Source organism: Myotis brandtii, unplaced genomic scaffold, assembly GCF_000412655.1.
Source record: "Myotis brandtii unplaced genomic scaffold, ASM41265v1 scaffold194, whole genome shotgun sequence".
Taxonomy (NCBI): domain Eukaryota; kingdom Metazoa; phylum Chordata; class Mammalia; order Chiroptera; family Vespertilionidae; genus Myotis; species Myotis brandtii.
The window spans coordinates 1810052-1828005 of record NW_005357232.1 but is presented as its reverse complement, the minus strand read 5'-3'; the positions used below and the strand labels follow the sequence as shown (position 1 = coordinate 1828005).

The 17954-nt window shown below is 38.7% G+C and overlaps 1 protein-coding gene across 7 annotated transcripts in view; it reads left to right on the top strand.

The window, feature by feature from the left end:
* MBIP (MAP3K12 binding inhibitory protein 1) overlaps positions 1-3089 on the top strand; it is a 21387-nt gene extending 18298 nt beyond the window's left edge. For 5 of the 7 annotated variants that reach the window (XM_014538610.1, XM_005864973.2, XM_014538608.1 and 2 more), the window contains 2 exons: positions 822-860; positions 2282-3089. In XM_014538610.1, the coding sequence (XP_014394096.1) occupies positions 822-860; positions 2282-2301 (59 nt within the window). In that variant the 3' untranslated portion in view covers positions 2302-3089. Of the gene's footprint in view, positions 1-821; positions 861-2281 lie in introns of those variants that run through there. The other 2 variants (XM_014538611.1, XM_014538607.1) reach the window with 2 other exon arrangements.
* Positions 3090-17954: the final 14865 nt, after the last annotated feature.

Below are 17954 nucleotides of genomic sequence, written 5' to 3'. Positions count from 1 at the left end.
AGCTGATTGATGTTTCTCTCTCATCGATGTTTCTAACTCTCTATCCCTCTCCCTTCCTCTCTGTAAAAAATCAATAAAGTATATTTAAAAAAATAATAATAATTGTGCTCTTCCCCTGTGAGCTCTGCTTAACGTTGGCTTTTTCCTCAGGCAGATGGCAAGATGACTACAGCACTTTCTCCTGTCCAGGTGCAGTGGTATCCAGAAGTGAGGAAGTTTTTTCAGAAGTTCTCCCCCTAATCCCCAGCAGACCCCTCCTTAGTCATTGGCCAGAATTGGGCCCATGCCCATTCCCATCACGGACAAGACCAGAGGGCTGGGATCTGCATTCCCCAGAGTCACACAGAGGAGTAGTGATAGGTGCTCACACAACCAGTGTCCCCTTATAGTCAGTGTATATGTGTTTTCAACCCTTGGCCTGGTATTTCACATTCTGTTTTCCTGTATATTGCTGCTGCCTTTGTTCAGTATCCTGGGGTGGAAAGGTTATAAAAAAGGAAACTAAGGAAATTCCCAGAGCACCTCTTTCTACAAACACTCAGCCTCATTAGAAGCTGAGAATTAATGGGAAAGTGTAAATAGACAGGGACAAGCTTGTTGCTGTGATGTTACTACTATATACTTTCAATATCTTTGGAGGGTAACTTCCAAAACACAAGAAAGTGTTTGTTGGCTGCAGATAGTGCTTGGTGAGTTTGTGGGCTTTGTTTCTGCCAGTACTCTATAATGGAAAATTGTTTGTTTCTTCAGTACTCTATAAAGGAAAATTGTTTAGATTTTATAAGTATTGGTTATTTAATATTTTTTTACCTTTAATCTAGAACTTTTCTGGCAAAAGAAGAAAAGTTCAACCACCTCAAGTAAGTTATTGCATTTTCATTTTAGCTTCTGAAATAGTTTGATTAGTTTTATACCTTTCTTAAAAGTTTCTACTATGGTTGCTTTTTAGGTCATAGTTTGGAACTCAGAACTAAAAAAGGGCAGCATAAATTAATGTATTTGAATCAGAGAAGTAATTTTATTTCAAGGGCGTAGGATAAGTCATATGGGCCTAATAAACATAAAAGTCTGTATTCAGCTATTAATAGTAGAAAGATATATCAGTTACAAAATGCTGAAAAATAGTAAATGCTTAAGTACTGTGATTTAAATCTCACTCCTCCCCCTTTTAAAGATGCCACTCATTAGCAGCATCTAAATCAAAGAAGAATGTTTGCCAGAGGCTGACTTCAGCCTAGCCTTGTCCACAGTACTTATATATGAACTAGAGGCTGGGTGCACGAAATTCGTGCATGGGGGTGTCCCTCAGCTTGGCCTGCACCCTCTTGTAATCTAGGACCCCTTGGGTGGGGTTGCTAGACTATAGGGGCATTCCTTCCCCTGGCTGCCTACAGTCCCCTCCCCCCCCCACATTCTGCCACTGCCACTGCTTGCCATCTGTGTGACGCTGGGCCCCCTCCCCCACAGGCCCCCTCCCCCACCACCGGTCGCCTCCCTTGGCAACAGGTGTGGGGTATGATCGCTTGACTGGCCCGGCCTTCCCTCTGAAGGGCAATTGTGGGGCAATGGCGGGGCTCCCCAACCAATCGCATCGCACCCACCTTGGCTGGCCTGGTGCCAGTGCGTGTCATAGCATGGTCGTCTGGACAGTCATTCTGCTGTTTGGTCGATTTGCATATTATGCTTTTATTATTATAGATTAGTTTAATCATAATTTGTAAGGTTTTGCTACCCTTCAATGGTGGTGATGTAAATTTAAAGTTGGGGAAAACTCTAAAAATTTTTTAGGTTGGTTTATTTTTTAAGAGTAGCATGTTACTTTTTTTTTTATTGTACAATTTTGAGTAATTTTTAAGAGCACCCATTTTTTCCAGGAGAGGTAGTTGATTGCAGTTGATCCATAAAAAGAGAATTTCTAGGTATTTTAAGCACTTAAGCTAATCCTAAACTTTAATTTTTTTCCCTACTGATTATTAATATAATCAGTAGTTTTTTAAAAAGTTTTTATAATCCTTTCAAAGTATAAAAGGTCCAGAAGAGCTTTCATTAGGAAAGAGAACGAAAAAATAAGGAGAAAGAATTTTAAGCCTTATTATTGTATACCTTAAAATTCATGATAGAGTCAACATATATGGTTCAATTTTAAAATTATTCTCTAAGAGAAAAAGAGACATTTACCATGCTTTTGGATATTTTAAATATTTATAGTTCATTTATCACTTTATCTGCATTAAGATACTTCAGAGTCTTATTCAGCAATTTGTGTTCTTATTGTTTACAGCAGAACTATTCACTGGCTGAGCTTGATGAGAAAATTAGTGCTCTCAAACAAGCCCTGCTTCGAAAATCAAGAGAAGCAGACTCCATGGCAACTCACCACCTCCCATGAAAAACTCATCTCATCTTCGTCACTTTACTTTTCTATATACTTGTGTGTTACTTACACTGCAATTAATTAAATGGATACATATTTATCAATGTAGACATCCTCTGAAGTCTAGGTTTATTTTCACACGAGTCCAGCTTGCAGCAAGTAATCTTACAATATCCCAATGAATTATGAAATAGTTAATGCATTGAACATAGCATTGTCAGAATTTATTTCCTTCTGTTTTAAAGGAGGTGTTTTGGAAATTAAGAAACTTAATTTGAAAATACATCTTTGTGTGAGTGTGTGTATGTCCCACAGAAAGATTTGTTTTGAATAGTGATATTTAAAAGCCATATTTATATTTGTAACATTGATGTTAACCAGTTTATTAGTAAATTAGTACTTTGTAATAATACGCATTCAACAAAAAATTAATTGACCAAAATGAATTTTACATGAATGCATACTTTTTTTTTCAAATGTCAATTTTAATGTAAATAAACAGTAGATTCCACCTTTATTCCCTTATTGATTGATTGTATGACCTTGAGTAAGTTATTAATCTCTCTTTGTGCCTTAATTTTCTTACCTGTAAAATGGGAGTGGTAATAATAGAGCCTGTTTGTCATGAAGAACAGGTGAAATCATGCATGTACAACTTTGAAACTGGCCCAAGGAAAGTACTCAATAAATGTTAGCTGTTATTGTTTAAAAACTACTTAAAACCAAGTCTGTCTTTGGTACGTTGCAAAATATTACAAATTATAGTCCCTCTTCCTTGAGAGCCTTAGTACCCCAGTTAATGTTAGGTGGTACATATATTTCCATAGTTGCAAAGTAAACACTTAAAAGATGCAGCTACAATCAAGGAGCAGATGTTTAAATCAAGAATTGTTTGGTTGTAAGAATCAGAAGTCTACCTAAAGTAGTTTGTAAAAGGGGAGTTGTTAAAAAATACACACAGAAATATGGAACTTAATTGCAGGAAGTACAGGTGAAGGTTGTGGTGTCTGGAAAGTCATTAGCAGTTTATCTCTGTCTCTAGCTGCCTCTGGCTGTTTCTTTCTTTGTCTAGTTCTGTCTCTGTCCTCTACCCTCCTTGTTTTCTGCTCTTTCTTTATCTCCCTCTTCCTCATTCTTTTTCTCTTACACATAATCATCTTTGCATCTGCTTTATTCTCTATGAACTGGTTTCTCTGAAGGCCTCTTCCTTTCTGCTTCCCCACTCAGGTGACATGTTAGTCCTGTCTCCATAGCCTTGGCTTGCTCATGCCTTGCCCCTGCCATGGTGCAGACTCTGAACCCAGTACTGTAGAATCTCACAACTGACCTCTGCTGATTACCTGTCTGAATCTCTTAGGGCTCTCAGTCAGTTGTGGACAGGATGGTGGGGCAGGAACCTCTAAGACTGCAGTGTGCACACAATCTTGCACAACCATTGTGGAAGCCTTAAAAATAGAGTCACCTCGTAAAAATGGGGTTTCCGAATCATTCTCAAGAAGTGATTGTGCTCTAGATCAATACCACTGACTCTTACCCTATACTTCTCTGTAGAGGAAACTCATTCTACAAGATAGTTTTGCTTAAAGTGCTCCAGTATTACAGGTACAGCTACAAATGCCTGCCCCTCAGTCTCCATCTGGTCCTTGTCATCACCATCCTGCCAGAATGACTTCCTCTGCGTTTTCTGGCACACTTTACTACCATCCCATCACCAATGAAGCAGGGAAACCATCAATAAAAAGAATCGCTTAGAAAAAGAGGCTAACAGAGGTGGGCAAGAAACCTAGAAACCAGGATGATATACAGGTCACTAGTCTGCCCCTAAATGAATGCCATGAGTCTGTTTCTTGACTCCCTTGGCAGTAGACAAGTTCCTAAGTCATGTCTGGCCGTCCTAGGATCTGGCCATCAGAGGGACTTCCTTTTTGCAGGCCCGCTCCTCTAAAGGACATTAGAGTCCTCTCTTCTACACTTCAGCGAATTTTGTCTGGTGCCAGCATCCTTTACCCACTTGAGTCAGAGCCTCCAGAAGAGTTGGTACAGGTGCCTGTTCAAGAGTAAGTTTCTGGTGATAGCTACTTCAGTGGCTTTCAATCATTGTCTTTCTTGAGTACATCATTGACTGAAAGGCATATCAGGAATTTCTGTGTGAGTAAGCTTACTCCCTTCATCACCAGGCTACCTAATGACTACCCTTCAGGATTTTTGTTATTCAGCTCTTAGACCCATTGTTCTTAATGGCCCCGTCCTCAAGAGAATAAAGGAGAAAAAGTGACTGGAAAGAGGTTTGCAGGACAGGAAGCGCTTCCCTCTGGTCTGTCCCTAAAAAGTCCTGCCCTCCACAGGTTACATTCCAATCTAGGGACGTGTTTTACTAGGAATTGGGGGTGGGTGTGTGGTGGGTAGTTGATAGGCATCAACATGTTTATCCTGTGGAAAAGAGCTGGGCTTCCTAAACTAGCTACTGCTGGATACTTTCTTTTCAATAGCTAGGCTCCTGAGCCCTGAGCTTTTCCAAATTCACAAGTGTTACCTGGACTTCGTTTTCAACAATCTCAGCAGAAAAGATTTCTCTTGATGAAACATAAATATGTAATTTCCTGTTTTTCCCTGTCTGCTTTTAACCAGACAACCTGGTACAGAAAACCCTCCTTGCCACTGAATTTTAATGATCTCTAATACATTCCTACATTTCAACATTTGACAGAAGCTTTGCCTTTAGTGACATGTGGTTTGTATGCTAAGAGATTTTAGACAATTGTTTAGTTATTTTGCCTTTTCTTAACCTCCATACTACCAGTTTCCCACGGAATGGGGAAGTAAGGTTCTTCTGGTGATAACTGTCAGAATTTTAGTAGGCGCTGACTCCTCAGCTAGTTGTACATTTTCACTCAGAGGCAGTTACTAGTTCATGCCTAGCTCAAAAAACTAAAATTTTGTTCAATGGACTTGGATGGTATCTCTATGGTTAATGGTTTTCAATTTAAGCCATGGGAAAAATAAGTTATTTCTGTTTTAGGGATTTCTTGTTTTCAAGAAACAGAAACCCAATTCTAGCATCAGTAAATGGGTTTGGTTAAAAAAAAAATGTGGATAATTCAAACTGCAGGAATTTCAGTCAGTTTTGTCACCTTCTGCCTATCACTGGATCATGTTGTCCCGATTGTACACTCTTCGCTCCATTTTAGCTTTTCTTCTCTGACGATGTCTTCTTTCCTGCTTCGTTGCCATTTAGCTTTGCTCTGGAGTTCGGCTCCATGGTGCTGCTAGCTCTGACCTGGCTCTGGCTCCCAGTGTCCCGTGTTTGTTTCTTATGATTCAAAATCTGGAAAAAGAGGAATTTGTATCTTAACTTGGGTCAACTGTCCACCCCTGGACCAATTAATTATCTGTGGCTTGAGTGTTAGGATTTCTAAGAACACTTGCCCAGCCCTTTGTGGAATGAGGGGCAATTCCAACAAAGAGAGCATGGACTGGGAACTCTGACCTTGTGAGCTAGACTGATGAACAGTTGGTCTTTACAAATTTATGATTCTTTAACCATGGAGATACCATCCAGGTCCATTGGACAAAATTTTAGTTTTTTGAGCAGCTCTACCTATAAGAATTGATATTTAATGATTTTTAATCATTCCTAATATTGTTCAAGAGATAAAGAGAAAGTTTACTTTTTAAAAATAGAACAAAACTTACATTTTTCAATTCCTATCTAGGTCCATTGGACCCTTTCATAACTCTAAGATGCATTATGGGATCTTAGTGATATAATTTTTTCTATATCTTTTTAAATATTTTGCTATTTTATCATCCCAGGAATTATTTAATCATCACTAATCAGTTATTCCCAAATGGAACAATGATAGAATCACCTAGAAGAGGAACATAATAGTAAAATTGTCACTATTGCATAATCCTTTAGTTTTCATATAGCATTGCCCAAAGTATTGCATCATCTTTCAAGAAGTTTCAAGAAGATATAAGTCTGGAGAGACAGCACCTGTAAAGGCTTTCAATGAATACAGTTGAGAGTTTATAATTTTTCATTTTAGCCATATGGTAAATAGAAGATAATTAATAAGAATTTTCATACTTATTAAAGGAATCACAGGTGAATGCAAAGAGACAAATAACCATACTCTAGATCTAATGATATTGATGAAATTGATCAGTTAAGCAAAATCTCAGACCATGACTCTTTAGATGCATATTCAAAATGAGTTTTCTCAAACTAAAGAAAATATGAATGAACCATATATTTCTAAGGACAACAAGGAAGTACAATATTCTCACCCCCTTATTCAACAGAAAGGGCTTCATCATGCAATATTTTATGAGAAGCCAGACCATCTAATTTTGCTAAATGAATGACATGGCAGTATTCTTTCACCTTTATTAATGTTTATCCACCAAAATCTATTGATATAATTCCTAAGGTGAAACATTTGAAGACAGTTTTCTATGCAAAGGTGATTAAAAGGAAATAAGTGTTGTAGAAATGAAAAAAAAAAATGGACTGATCATTCTAATTGACATTTATAAATCCAAAAATTAAAAATTTTTTTAAATCACTACCCTTCTTCAACAAATCATGTCATCAAAGTTTTTAAAAAGTATTGCATGTTGGTGATACAAGTGCAAGAAGAAACAGAAGTACTGGTAATGATAAGCTGGAACCTAATAAAAATATATTTAAATCTGGAGTCACTATTTACAAGATGAGCATGTACCAAATTCTTGCATAACAGGCGATGTTACATTCAACCAACATTGCCCATTTCATGTATATACAACTTCAAAATCTAAAAAATATAAAATAAAAATTGTTTACTATGCTTAAATTCTTATTACAGTTTTTAATTAAACTATCTCCTCATACTTCTGTTAAGTTAGTCATAAAATTACTTAAATATATATATTTTAAAATTTTTTAAACTTATTGGACTCGGTAAATGATGACTTTTTCCTGATTATTAAGAGTTGATATATATTTTAATATCTTAAATATAGATAAAATCATTTTGAAAGGTTTATTTTTTTAAATGGTTTCAAGAATTTAAAGACATGTTAGATTACTTCCCCACATACTTCCTCTAGGAAACTTTAGTCAAGAGAAATGAATAAAACTGAGAAAATCCTTGGATTAAAAAATGTTCACATTTCTTCTTTTTAAAAACCCTAAATGTTTAAGTAGCTGGCAGAGTGCTTTCTCTATGTAAAAAGTTGGGATACTTTCAAAAATGACACATCCTTATAGTACAAAATACTGCAAGTGTTCTTACTTATTTCTTATAACGTGTAGCTCTTGGTAAGCACAGAACTGTCTGAGAAATTTGATTTATTATAAGTACTACTAGAGGCCCAGTGCACAAAATTTGTGTGTGTGGGGGGGTGGTTCTTCAGCCCGGTCTGCACCCTCTCCCAATCTGGGACCCCTCGGGGGATGTCCGACTGCTGGTTTAGCCCCAATCCCTCAGGGATCCCTGTGTCAGACATCCCTCTTGCAATCCAGGACCACTGGCTCCTAACCACTCGCCTGCCTGCCTGTCTGCCTGATTGCCCCTAACCACTCTGCCTACCTGCCTCATCACCCCTAACCACTTGTCTAATTAGCATATTATGCTTCTATTATTATAGATTTTATTGTCTTTAAATGGCCTTTCTAGGATGACCTTTATCTATACTACTATAAGTCACTAGGGAATAAAATTTTTCCCAGGTTATCTTAAAATTAAAAGTTTAAATATTGATATAAGTTTAGACTGTCAAACAGAAGGGGCTAATAATAGACTTTTGCCATTATAGAATTGTGAATTTAGTCCTTTTAAAAGAGAAGTATGAACTATTTTAAACACAGGAAAGTACAGACAATATATGTCAGACAACCATGTCTCACCCCCCAGCTGTAACAGATGTTAACTTTTGCTATATTTTAAGTTTTTATTTCAAAAGAAATAGACCAAGCACAGACATAGCAAAAATCAATCCTTCCCCTTCTCCCCAAGGGGACCACAATTCTGAGGTTGGTATGCATCATTCTCATGCATTTTTAAAGTATTATTTTGGTTTTAATGTGTTATATTAATTGTATCATATTTAAAACTTGCTACTTTTCACTGATTGTTTTGAGTGTTAAGCATATTGACTTATGTCGGTCTACTTTACCTATTTTAACTGCTATTTAATATTTCAAATGTATGAAATATTTGTTCAGTTCCCAAATGAGGGAACCTTAAGGTGTTCCCAATCTTTATTTCTTGGATGGTACCCTGAACTATGTGTGGTAGCCTCTGGAATAGGTAGCTTGCCAGCACATAGCTTCTGATATTGGCAAGCAAGCTATCCCAGAGATTTACTGAAGTGTAATTTTAAAACAGGGATGCATATTATCAAGTTATTTACTTATTTATTATGGATAGAACCAGGTATATTAGTGGAAGATAGAAAAGTATAACTAAATAAATGTATGTTCATTTTTTAACTGTGACAATTATGTTTCTCTCCTGTATCATCTCAGTTGATTTAAACATTTGCAGTTTAAAAGCATAGAAAGTATGCTTTGAAATTCACTTTTGCTAAAGAACTCCAGCCTTCATGTGGCAGCCTATTAAATAGGTGCTATTCACTGCCTTTTCTTTTTCTTGCTCTTGGAATTCTGATCCGTGGCAGCCTATTAAATAGGTGCTATTCACTGCCTTTTTTTTTTTTTCTTGCTCTTGGAATTCTGATCTCATTTTTCTGTCTCAATAGAAAGACAAGCATAGATGAACTCTCATGCCAATTAACAAATCTAGAGGAAAAAAATATGCCTGATGCCTAAAAAGTCATGGCCTCTGAATTTTATTTGCCTTTATAGGGTAAAATTGGAAAAAGGAAATTGAAAGGGCATTCTGTTAACCTCAGCCTATTGCCTGAAAAAGTGCCATTGTGATTAAAAAAAAGGGGGGGGGGAATTATGGAAAATTAATGTATTCATTTAACATTTATTGAATACCAAGCACTATAATAGGACTGGGTACATACTGACGACCCATATATGGAATCTCTGCACTCAGAATGCTTAATCCTGTGTGTCCTTATCCACAGCATTGACAACAACCCAGTTGCTTCTTTTCAAGAAAACTAGTGGGATCTGAAAATGCCCAAGAAGCATAGCTAACATGATCAAATGAATATATGAATGAAAATAACCAGAAAAGCTAAACATTATTACGGTTTGTAAATCACATTGTGTACAAATTATAGAAAAATCCTACTCAACTGGCTTAAATATGAGAGGGTTTATTATTATACAAAGCGTTACTGGTGAAGGTGGGGGTCCTCCTCCCCACTGGTTGCTCATGCGAGTGGCTTCTTGTGATATCCTGAGAAAGGGAATTTTCTGAGACTCGAATTTTCTGAGCTTTTACTTCCATGGACTCACACCCCTGGGTTTCCAAGGTCCTCTTTCCCTCAGTCCTGCCATGGAAGAATTGTGGCTGTGGCTTTAACAGGGCTAGAACCAGAACTGCTGACCAGTTTCCTTTCCATGTCTTCTCAGTCCAATTCAGCATCAGACTAGCTGTAGTCCATCATTCCATTGCATGTTGGGTCCCCGTGGCCATGGGCATATGGGCAAATGCATGGAAGCCAAGAGTCACAAGGGCAACGAGAGCCAACTCCTTTGTTTAGGGGATTATGAATCCCCAAATTTCCCAGGCTTGCATTGGCTCTGCCCATCCTGGCCAATCCTTGACTGACAGGAAAGTACCTTCCCTAGTCACACCAACTTCTCTGCATGTGCATCTATCTCCTCTTCCTCCTTTCCTATTTTTAATAACTAGCTAATTATAACAGTATCACTAGGATAAGTCCAAGGTTGGCTAATTAATTAGTTCATCATTACTGAAGACCCACTTCTCCCCAGATTTCTGCTTTATCACCTTAGGCCTTCATGACAGCAAGATGCTGCCACACTTCCAGGTGTCACATCCAGATAAAACAATGTAGGACAGTATACAAAGTATTTCCTCTCAGGTGTCTTTTTTTTTATGAGACACACTCTTACATCTCATTAGCCAGAACTGTATCCCATGCACTTTCTTAAGGCAATCACTGGCAAGGGAATTACATTTCCATGATTGGCTTAGACTACTTTAGCTCAATTTAAAATATTAAGCAACCACACGCCAAATGTTCTCTACTATTAACTGAAAACAACAAATACAAACAAACTCCAAATTTCGTGCAAAGATCAGGGATATTCAGACAATGATATAGATGGGAAATTATACTAGCTATCCTATCTAATAAAGAGGTAATATGCTAATTGACCCTCACGCTGTTGCAAAGATGGCAGCGCCCAAAGCCAATACGAAGGGAGTATGCTAATTGAATGCCACGACCTCAAAGATGGCAGTGCCCACAGCCACAAGATGGTGGCACCCAGTCCCCTCAGCCCTGCCAGGGTGGCAGGTGTGTGGCAAGGCCGGGCCTACATCCAGAGACCCCCAGTCCCCGCCCCCCCAGCCACAGCCACAAGATGGTGGCGCCCAGTCCCATCAGCCCCCCAGCTGCCCAGGGCTGGCCTGAGGTGCAGGTAACCAGGGCCGGCCGAGGCTTGCGCTGCCATCAGTGGCAGCAGCAGAGGTGTGATGGGGCGTTGCTTTCCCCTGATCACCAGGTCACCTCCCACCCCTGACGGCTCCCAGACTGTGAGAGGGGGCAGGCCGGGCTGAGGGACCCCACCTCCAGTGCATGAATTTTCATGCACCAGGCCTCTAGTCTACAATAGGGAGACAAGATCAACATTGGGAAGTGCCTATTCCCCCATAAAGTCTTCCTGATCATTTCTGGCTCTCAGCAACATAATTACAAATCTGAAACTTCAAGTGGGAAATAAAATAGAAATTAGGCATTACTCAATATTTAAACTGTTGCCCAGCCAGTATGGCTCAATGGTTGAGCATCAACCTATGCACTAGGAAGTCTTTGGTTCCATTCCTGGTTAAGGCACATACCGGGTTGCAGGTTGAATCCCCAGCAGGGAGAGTGCAGGAGGCAGATGATCGATTCTGATGTTTCTCATTGATGCTTCTATCTCTCTCTCTCCCTTTCTCTCTCTCTAAACATCAATGAAAAACTTAAAAAAAAAATATTTAAACTATTGTTCATTTCATCAATGAAATACCATCACTGAAAGAAAACTCTTCTTTCAAGAAATAAAAATATGTCCCTGACTCATATTTTGCTATAATAAGCCAATTTTGTCTTATGTCAATGATTATGAGAAATTCTTCTCAAATTAAATAATACTGCTGACAATAGGGAAATAATTCCTTGAATTTTTAGAATATGTTATGTTTTTAAAGTACTTTCTGATTCATTAATCTGAATTATATCTCATTCTTACAGGAGGGGATAAACAGCTGTATTGATTCCTCATTTTTTAGATATGAAACCTGGGACGTGTCAAAAGTTAAAAGATTTGGAAGAAGGCATAGAGGGGATAAAAGGTGATGGGAAAAATAAAATAACATTTAAAAAGTTAAAAGATTTGCCCAAAGATTACATGGCTAAGTAGTTAAAGAATGTGGATTAAAACCAAATTATTTCATTCCTAATCCAGTGCTTCAGAGCTATTTAACAGTTTCATGTAACTTAAAATTGACATTGTAAAATCCTGTTTAAAAATGTAAAAAAAATCAGAATCTCTCTTGTGAATAAATTAAAATATAATGTCTTCTTTTAGATCTTACCTTCTCTAAGCTAGCCCCAGTTTTTAAGGCCTTAAAATCTAAGCACCTTAGATATATATGAGGTTCAAAATGTTTGTTTTCCAAATGTTCCTATCACCTTCCCTATTAGGAATGCTACATATTCCATATAAACTCAGAACTCAGCAAGCCTGGCCTAGACACTTGTGTGCCTTTAAAATCCTATTTATATCCTGCTTGTGAAAGAGCCAAAAGTCACATTTTAAAAGAACAAGGTTACCTAAAATGGGTCTCTCAAGGACAAAGTTGAGAAAAATCTTCCCACTTTCCTGAATTTCAGGAGGGTAAAAACTGAAGATATGTTTTAAATGTCACCCCTCATCCCTATTTTTCAAAAGTGATAAAAGCCCAACCAATGGACACAGACACCGGGGGGGTGAGGGCATAAGTGGGGGTGTGGGGGGGGCAATGGGGGGCTAAGGACACATATGTAATACCTTAATCAATAAAGAAAAAAAAAAGTGATGTTTAGTGATAAGAAATTAGACAAAGCAATAGGTTCAAAGAAAGATAATTTCTAAGTAAAATTAGAAAGATGGAGTAAAAATTTCTTTAAGGGGATTGTGGCAAGCCATTTCTCTCGGAGAATGCTGATCTAAATGGAGATTATAGAGAGTGCAAAATCTCCCTCTTCTGCCAGGACCAGACTCCTGTATCAAGTGGCCCACTTAAAGTCACTGCTTAGACATCTTGAGTCATATCAAACTCAGCACTTTGGATCCTTTCCTCTGTTGCTCCAGTCACATCTTTAACATCTCAGTGGATGGCAATTCTCTTCTTTCCAGGCCCTCAGATCAAAAATCCACCTTCGATTCCTATCTTAAACTCTGATCTTCCTTTCATACCCCACATTCAATTTGTCAGAAAATTACGTAGTCTCTTCAAAAGAGATTCAAAATCCAACCATTGCTCTTGGCTTCACTGCCACCACCCCAACTTGAGTCACCATCACACTAAGCCCCTGGGGTCCCCCTGCCTCTGCCCTTGCCCCTCTGTTCTCCACTTTCAACACAGCACCCAGAGTGAGCCCTTAAAATCAGAAGTCAGTTCACATCATCTCTGCTGAAAACCCTACAATGGATTCTTAGTTCACTCAAGAGAGAAAACACATCCGTCCTAAGGCCAACTGGGCCCTACATGATCTGCTGGTCCCCTTCCTTCTCTGACAGTCTCCTCTTTACTCCTCAGCCCCAGCCGTACTGGCGCCCTTGCCACCTGGAGTGCACCTGCTATGCTCCAGCTCTCAGCCTGGATCACTCCTCCCCTAGCTTACTGTCACACATCCCCTTCATGTCTGCGCTCAGAGCTCTCTCAATGCCGTCAGAGGTGCCAGAAAAAATACCAGGCACCAGTTAAATTTGGATTTCAGATAAGCAGTGAATAGCATTGTAGTGTGAGTATGTCCCAAATACTGCGTGGGACATATGTATACTAAATACTGATTCATTGTTTATTTGAAATTCACACTTAACTGTGCCTGTTGTTTTGGTTTGGTTTTTATCTAAATTTGGCAACCCCACAATGGGTTCTACCTTGACCCAAGTACACCTGGCTTTACCTCCACCCCCAAGCTCCAGCTTCCTCTCCCCGGCGCTATTTTTTCTTTCCTCGTAACACTCAGTTTCTTCTAACAAACTGTATAATTTGCTTAAATATCACATTTATTATCTGTCTTTCTCCTCTGGAAAAGCATCTTCAGATGAACAATTCCAGCATGACTTATTTGACGCTTAAAGAATTTTATTTTTCAGCATATTCCTTTTCCACTGTTTGTTGGAAGTTTTTCATGAAAACACTTGGGGAAACAGGGGCACTTCTATCTCTCCACTCTTACTGTTCTTACACATCTATACATATGCACATATGGTAATATAATTGCTTTCCCTCCAAAACTAACCATTTGCTGTAAACTATAAAAAAGAAGTTCGTCTTCCAAAAAATACACCAGACACATAACTCGCAAAATAGAACATTTCCATGGGAAAAAATTACCTCAAAAAATCCTAACACTGATTGACTTTCCCAATTATGACTTTTCTTTGATAGCAGCCAAATACAGATATATACAGGGTGGGCAAAAGCAGGTTTACAGTTGTGAGTATGTGAAACACAAGTTTATTCTTGTATTATTATTTATTAATCACTGTATTATTTTCCATACGAACAACTGTAAACCTACTTTTGCCCCACCCTATATTTAAATTAATAAGTGAACTTTTTATCTGCACAGCAAAGAGGCCATCTGTGGAGTTCTGGAGTCCAATACAAGGTATGGAATATGTAGCCACCTTGTTGTTTTTATTCATTTATGTATTTATTCATTCACTACATTGTCTAGCTGTTGAATGCAAAGCACTATGTCAGGTGCTGGGGTGGGGAGTGTGGGAGAAGTACCCCTGGGAGGGAAGAGGGCTCAGGTCCGAAGGGCCTTGGAAATCAATTTAAGGAGCAGTGGGAGGAGCAGGGGAAGGCAGGAAAATTACTCTGGCTTCTGGCTACAGTGGGAAATTACTATGCCTAGGTACCTTATACTTGTTGGAAGTTTTTCATGAAAACACTTGGGGAAACAGGGGCACTTCTATCTCTCCACTCTTACTGTTCTTACACATCTATACATATGCACATATGGTAATATAATTGATTAAAAAATTATTATCAACAGGTTCTTAACCTTAAACTCTAGGCTTCAAAGAAAAAATTTCAAAAAAGGGCTGTTTTGAAGAAACCACAATAGATCTGTTTTAAATACCTTATTATGGTCTATTTCAATGTTGTATTTAAAGTCATTATCTGTATAGCAAACATCTGCAATTTTATTTAATTCTGTAAATTTCTACTCGCTCCAATTATAAACCTAACCTTAACTTTCTAACCATAACCTGAACTCTAATCCTAACCCTAACCCTATCCCTAACCCTAACCTAACTTCTAACCCTATCACTAACCATAACCCTATACCTAATAGTAACCCTAAACCTATCCTGAACTTAAAACAAACACTAAAACTCTAACACTAACCCTAAGACTAATGCCTTACCTCAACTTTAAGGTGGAGGTAAGAGTTTAAAATGGAGAACAAGGAAGAAAAAGCTAGCAGGAACTAACAATTAAGAATACTCTCACTCAAAGCAGAAGAATGAGAAGCCTTCTCATGCATTAACTCATTTAATCCTTGCAACAAGCAAAGAGGTTATTGTACCATTATCCCTATTTGCAGATAAGAAGTTTGAGATTCAGAAAGCTGAGACCTGCCCTCTATAAGGGGCAGGGTTGGTTAGCCTGCCCTCACCCACCTTCTTAGGAGCTCATGTTCTTGCCAGACAAAAAGCTGCAAATACACTTAGAGTACAGCTCATTTAGGCAGCAGATGGGGAGGGGAAAGGCCGAGGTAACCTTGAATAAAAACAGAACAAAGGAGAGAAATGATCAGCTAGAGGAAAAGGGAAAATTAATTTAAAAAACAAAATTATGAGGAATCACCCTTTTAATAGGAGCAAAAAAGGTGATTCACTTCGTAAATGAAGAGATATGGAGCTTGGAGATGATCAACTTTGGATTTTTTTTTTTTTTGTAATACCACAAGTGCAAACAAACATGGTTTCTATTGAACTATAAAATTCAATAGATGGCCTTCTTGCTGAGGCACTAATGTTAAAGATAAAACATTTCAGAAAAGAAGTCTACCTATTAACTTATCACAGCCCCTCTCATATAGCCTGGTATTTGTCATTGGGCAAGGAGGCTAGATCGGCATGCAAATCCTCTGAATGCCAGCTGCGTTTAGTAGACTTGGCTGTCTGGCAAGGTAACATGTCTTGCTACAGAGAACAGTGGATAATAAGAAACAGTGGATAATAAGAATAATAAGAAACTCTTATTATTCTAGAACACAGGCCCTCTTTGGAGGGAGATCCAGTTACCCTGAAGGATCACTTCATGTCACAGATACAGTCTAATCAAGGGCCAGTGGGCAGCCAATGGTCACCCACGTGTTGTGATTTGAAGGGCACAGGAAATAGCTTCTTCTTGAAACCAGCCTCCCTACTACCTGGTAGAGAGCTCAGAGGAATATGCCTGGCTGCATCATTACCTGACACATCTCATTAAATGGCTCATCAGCTACCAAAAACTTCAGGGAACCGAACACAGAGTTGGTGAGCTTTGACACGAGGGGTGCAAGGGGAGAATGCTGGCCCTCAGATAAGGCCGGCCAGCCAGGAAGCAGGTGAATGTATTTAGGTAGTGAGAACGAGGGCTGTATATCCAACATCCACAGAGTATTGTGTATGCACATTGTCAGTGCTCAGTTTCTTGAATAATTGCTGAGGTGTTATAAGAAGTCGGGATTAGGAGTCAGCCTTTAAACAAATGCTTATTTAACAGGTTTTCACCGGCTGTATCTGATAAACAAAAAACTGCTTAGTTGAGCAAAGTGATGGTAAAGTGAAAGTATATATATCTCCTCTCCATGGGACATGGTGTGAGCCATGTGTGATCTTTTCTCTTCTAAATATGGGTCGACATTTTTGTGCCCTTTTTCTTATTAACAAAGCAGCAAAGAAAAAAAGATAGAAGAGAAGAAAGGGGAGAGCGCCAAAACCAAATTTAGTAATTCTCTCAGCCCCATCTGGTCTCTCTGGGCTTGTCGGGAGTATCACTTAGGCAGGCCGGCCGGCCAACTATAAGTCAGTACTCCAAGGTAGCCTTTGCTGAGGAATATATTTGCTGAGAGACTTACAGTCTAACTGGCATTAGCTAGTGGAAATGGACGTGCGGGGAGTCTTTGAAAACTCCAGTGCAATAAACCAGCAGCCAGTACAGTAGATGGGAACAGGAGGAAAGAGAAACATTCCCGCTGCCAGAGCATTTTGCAGATAATTAAAGCAAAGACTTTAATTTGCAGCAGGATGATTTTTAACATACCTGACACAGGCCTTGACTAGAGCTCTCTCAATGTCTCTTCCGGAGCAGTTATGCTATTAGCTTTCAGAATATCCTACACAGAGGTGGGGGTTGGGGGGGGGCACCTTTCTCCAAGCTATTCCATTTTTCAATTATTTAAGAGCTTTGAGTTTAAAAGTTCACCAAGAAACCCATCATGCTCCCATCTCGGACATACCCCTTGTCTAATGGGTAGTAGCAAGGTCACTCTTTCAGACACTATAGCCCACATTACTTAAACATCCAGACACCCTGTTTCACACTTGGAACAGGCTGTGCAATAAATCTACTTGATCTTGTCTTATTGTGTGCCTCGGGAATGTATACAGAATTTTCTCCTTCGCTATAGGAACAGATTTCTTCTTTGCAGAGCAGGAAGTGATTCAGCTCTAGGAGGCTAATTTCTTATAGTTGAGTGCAGGATCTTAATAAATAAACCAAAAAGTGAAGTGCTATTTTGAACAGCCCTCACACCAGCAGGAGGAATTGGTGAATGAGGAACCATGGCAGACTATTCACTACATACCCATTTACTCCAAAATATTATTTGGATCAGCATTGGATATTTTTAAATAAATTATAAGTGATTCTTCTATCTGTATTAATTAAGAGCATACACTACTCTTCAAGTGTTTTAACTCCCCCCGTGCCAAGCTTGAGTCCTCTGGATTAATTCTGATGCATAAAGAGCTTTAAAAACATAACAATGGTAAGCAACAACTCAGAGTGATTAAGAAATCAAGATGTGTGCAGGTGCTAGTAAAAAAAAATGCAGAAAGATGACAAATGGAAATTAGAAAGATTGCCCAGACATCCTGTCAGAACAAGCTAAAAATTTAAGGCTTCGAATATGCTAGATTTATATCACATCTCACTTTAGAAGAAAC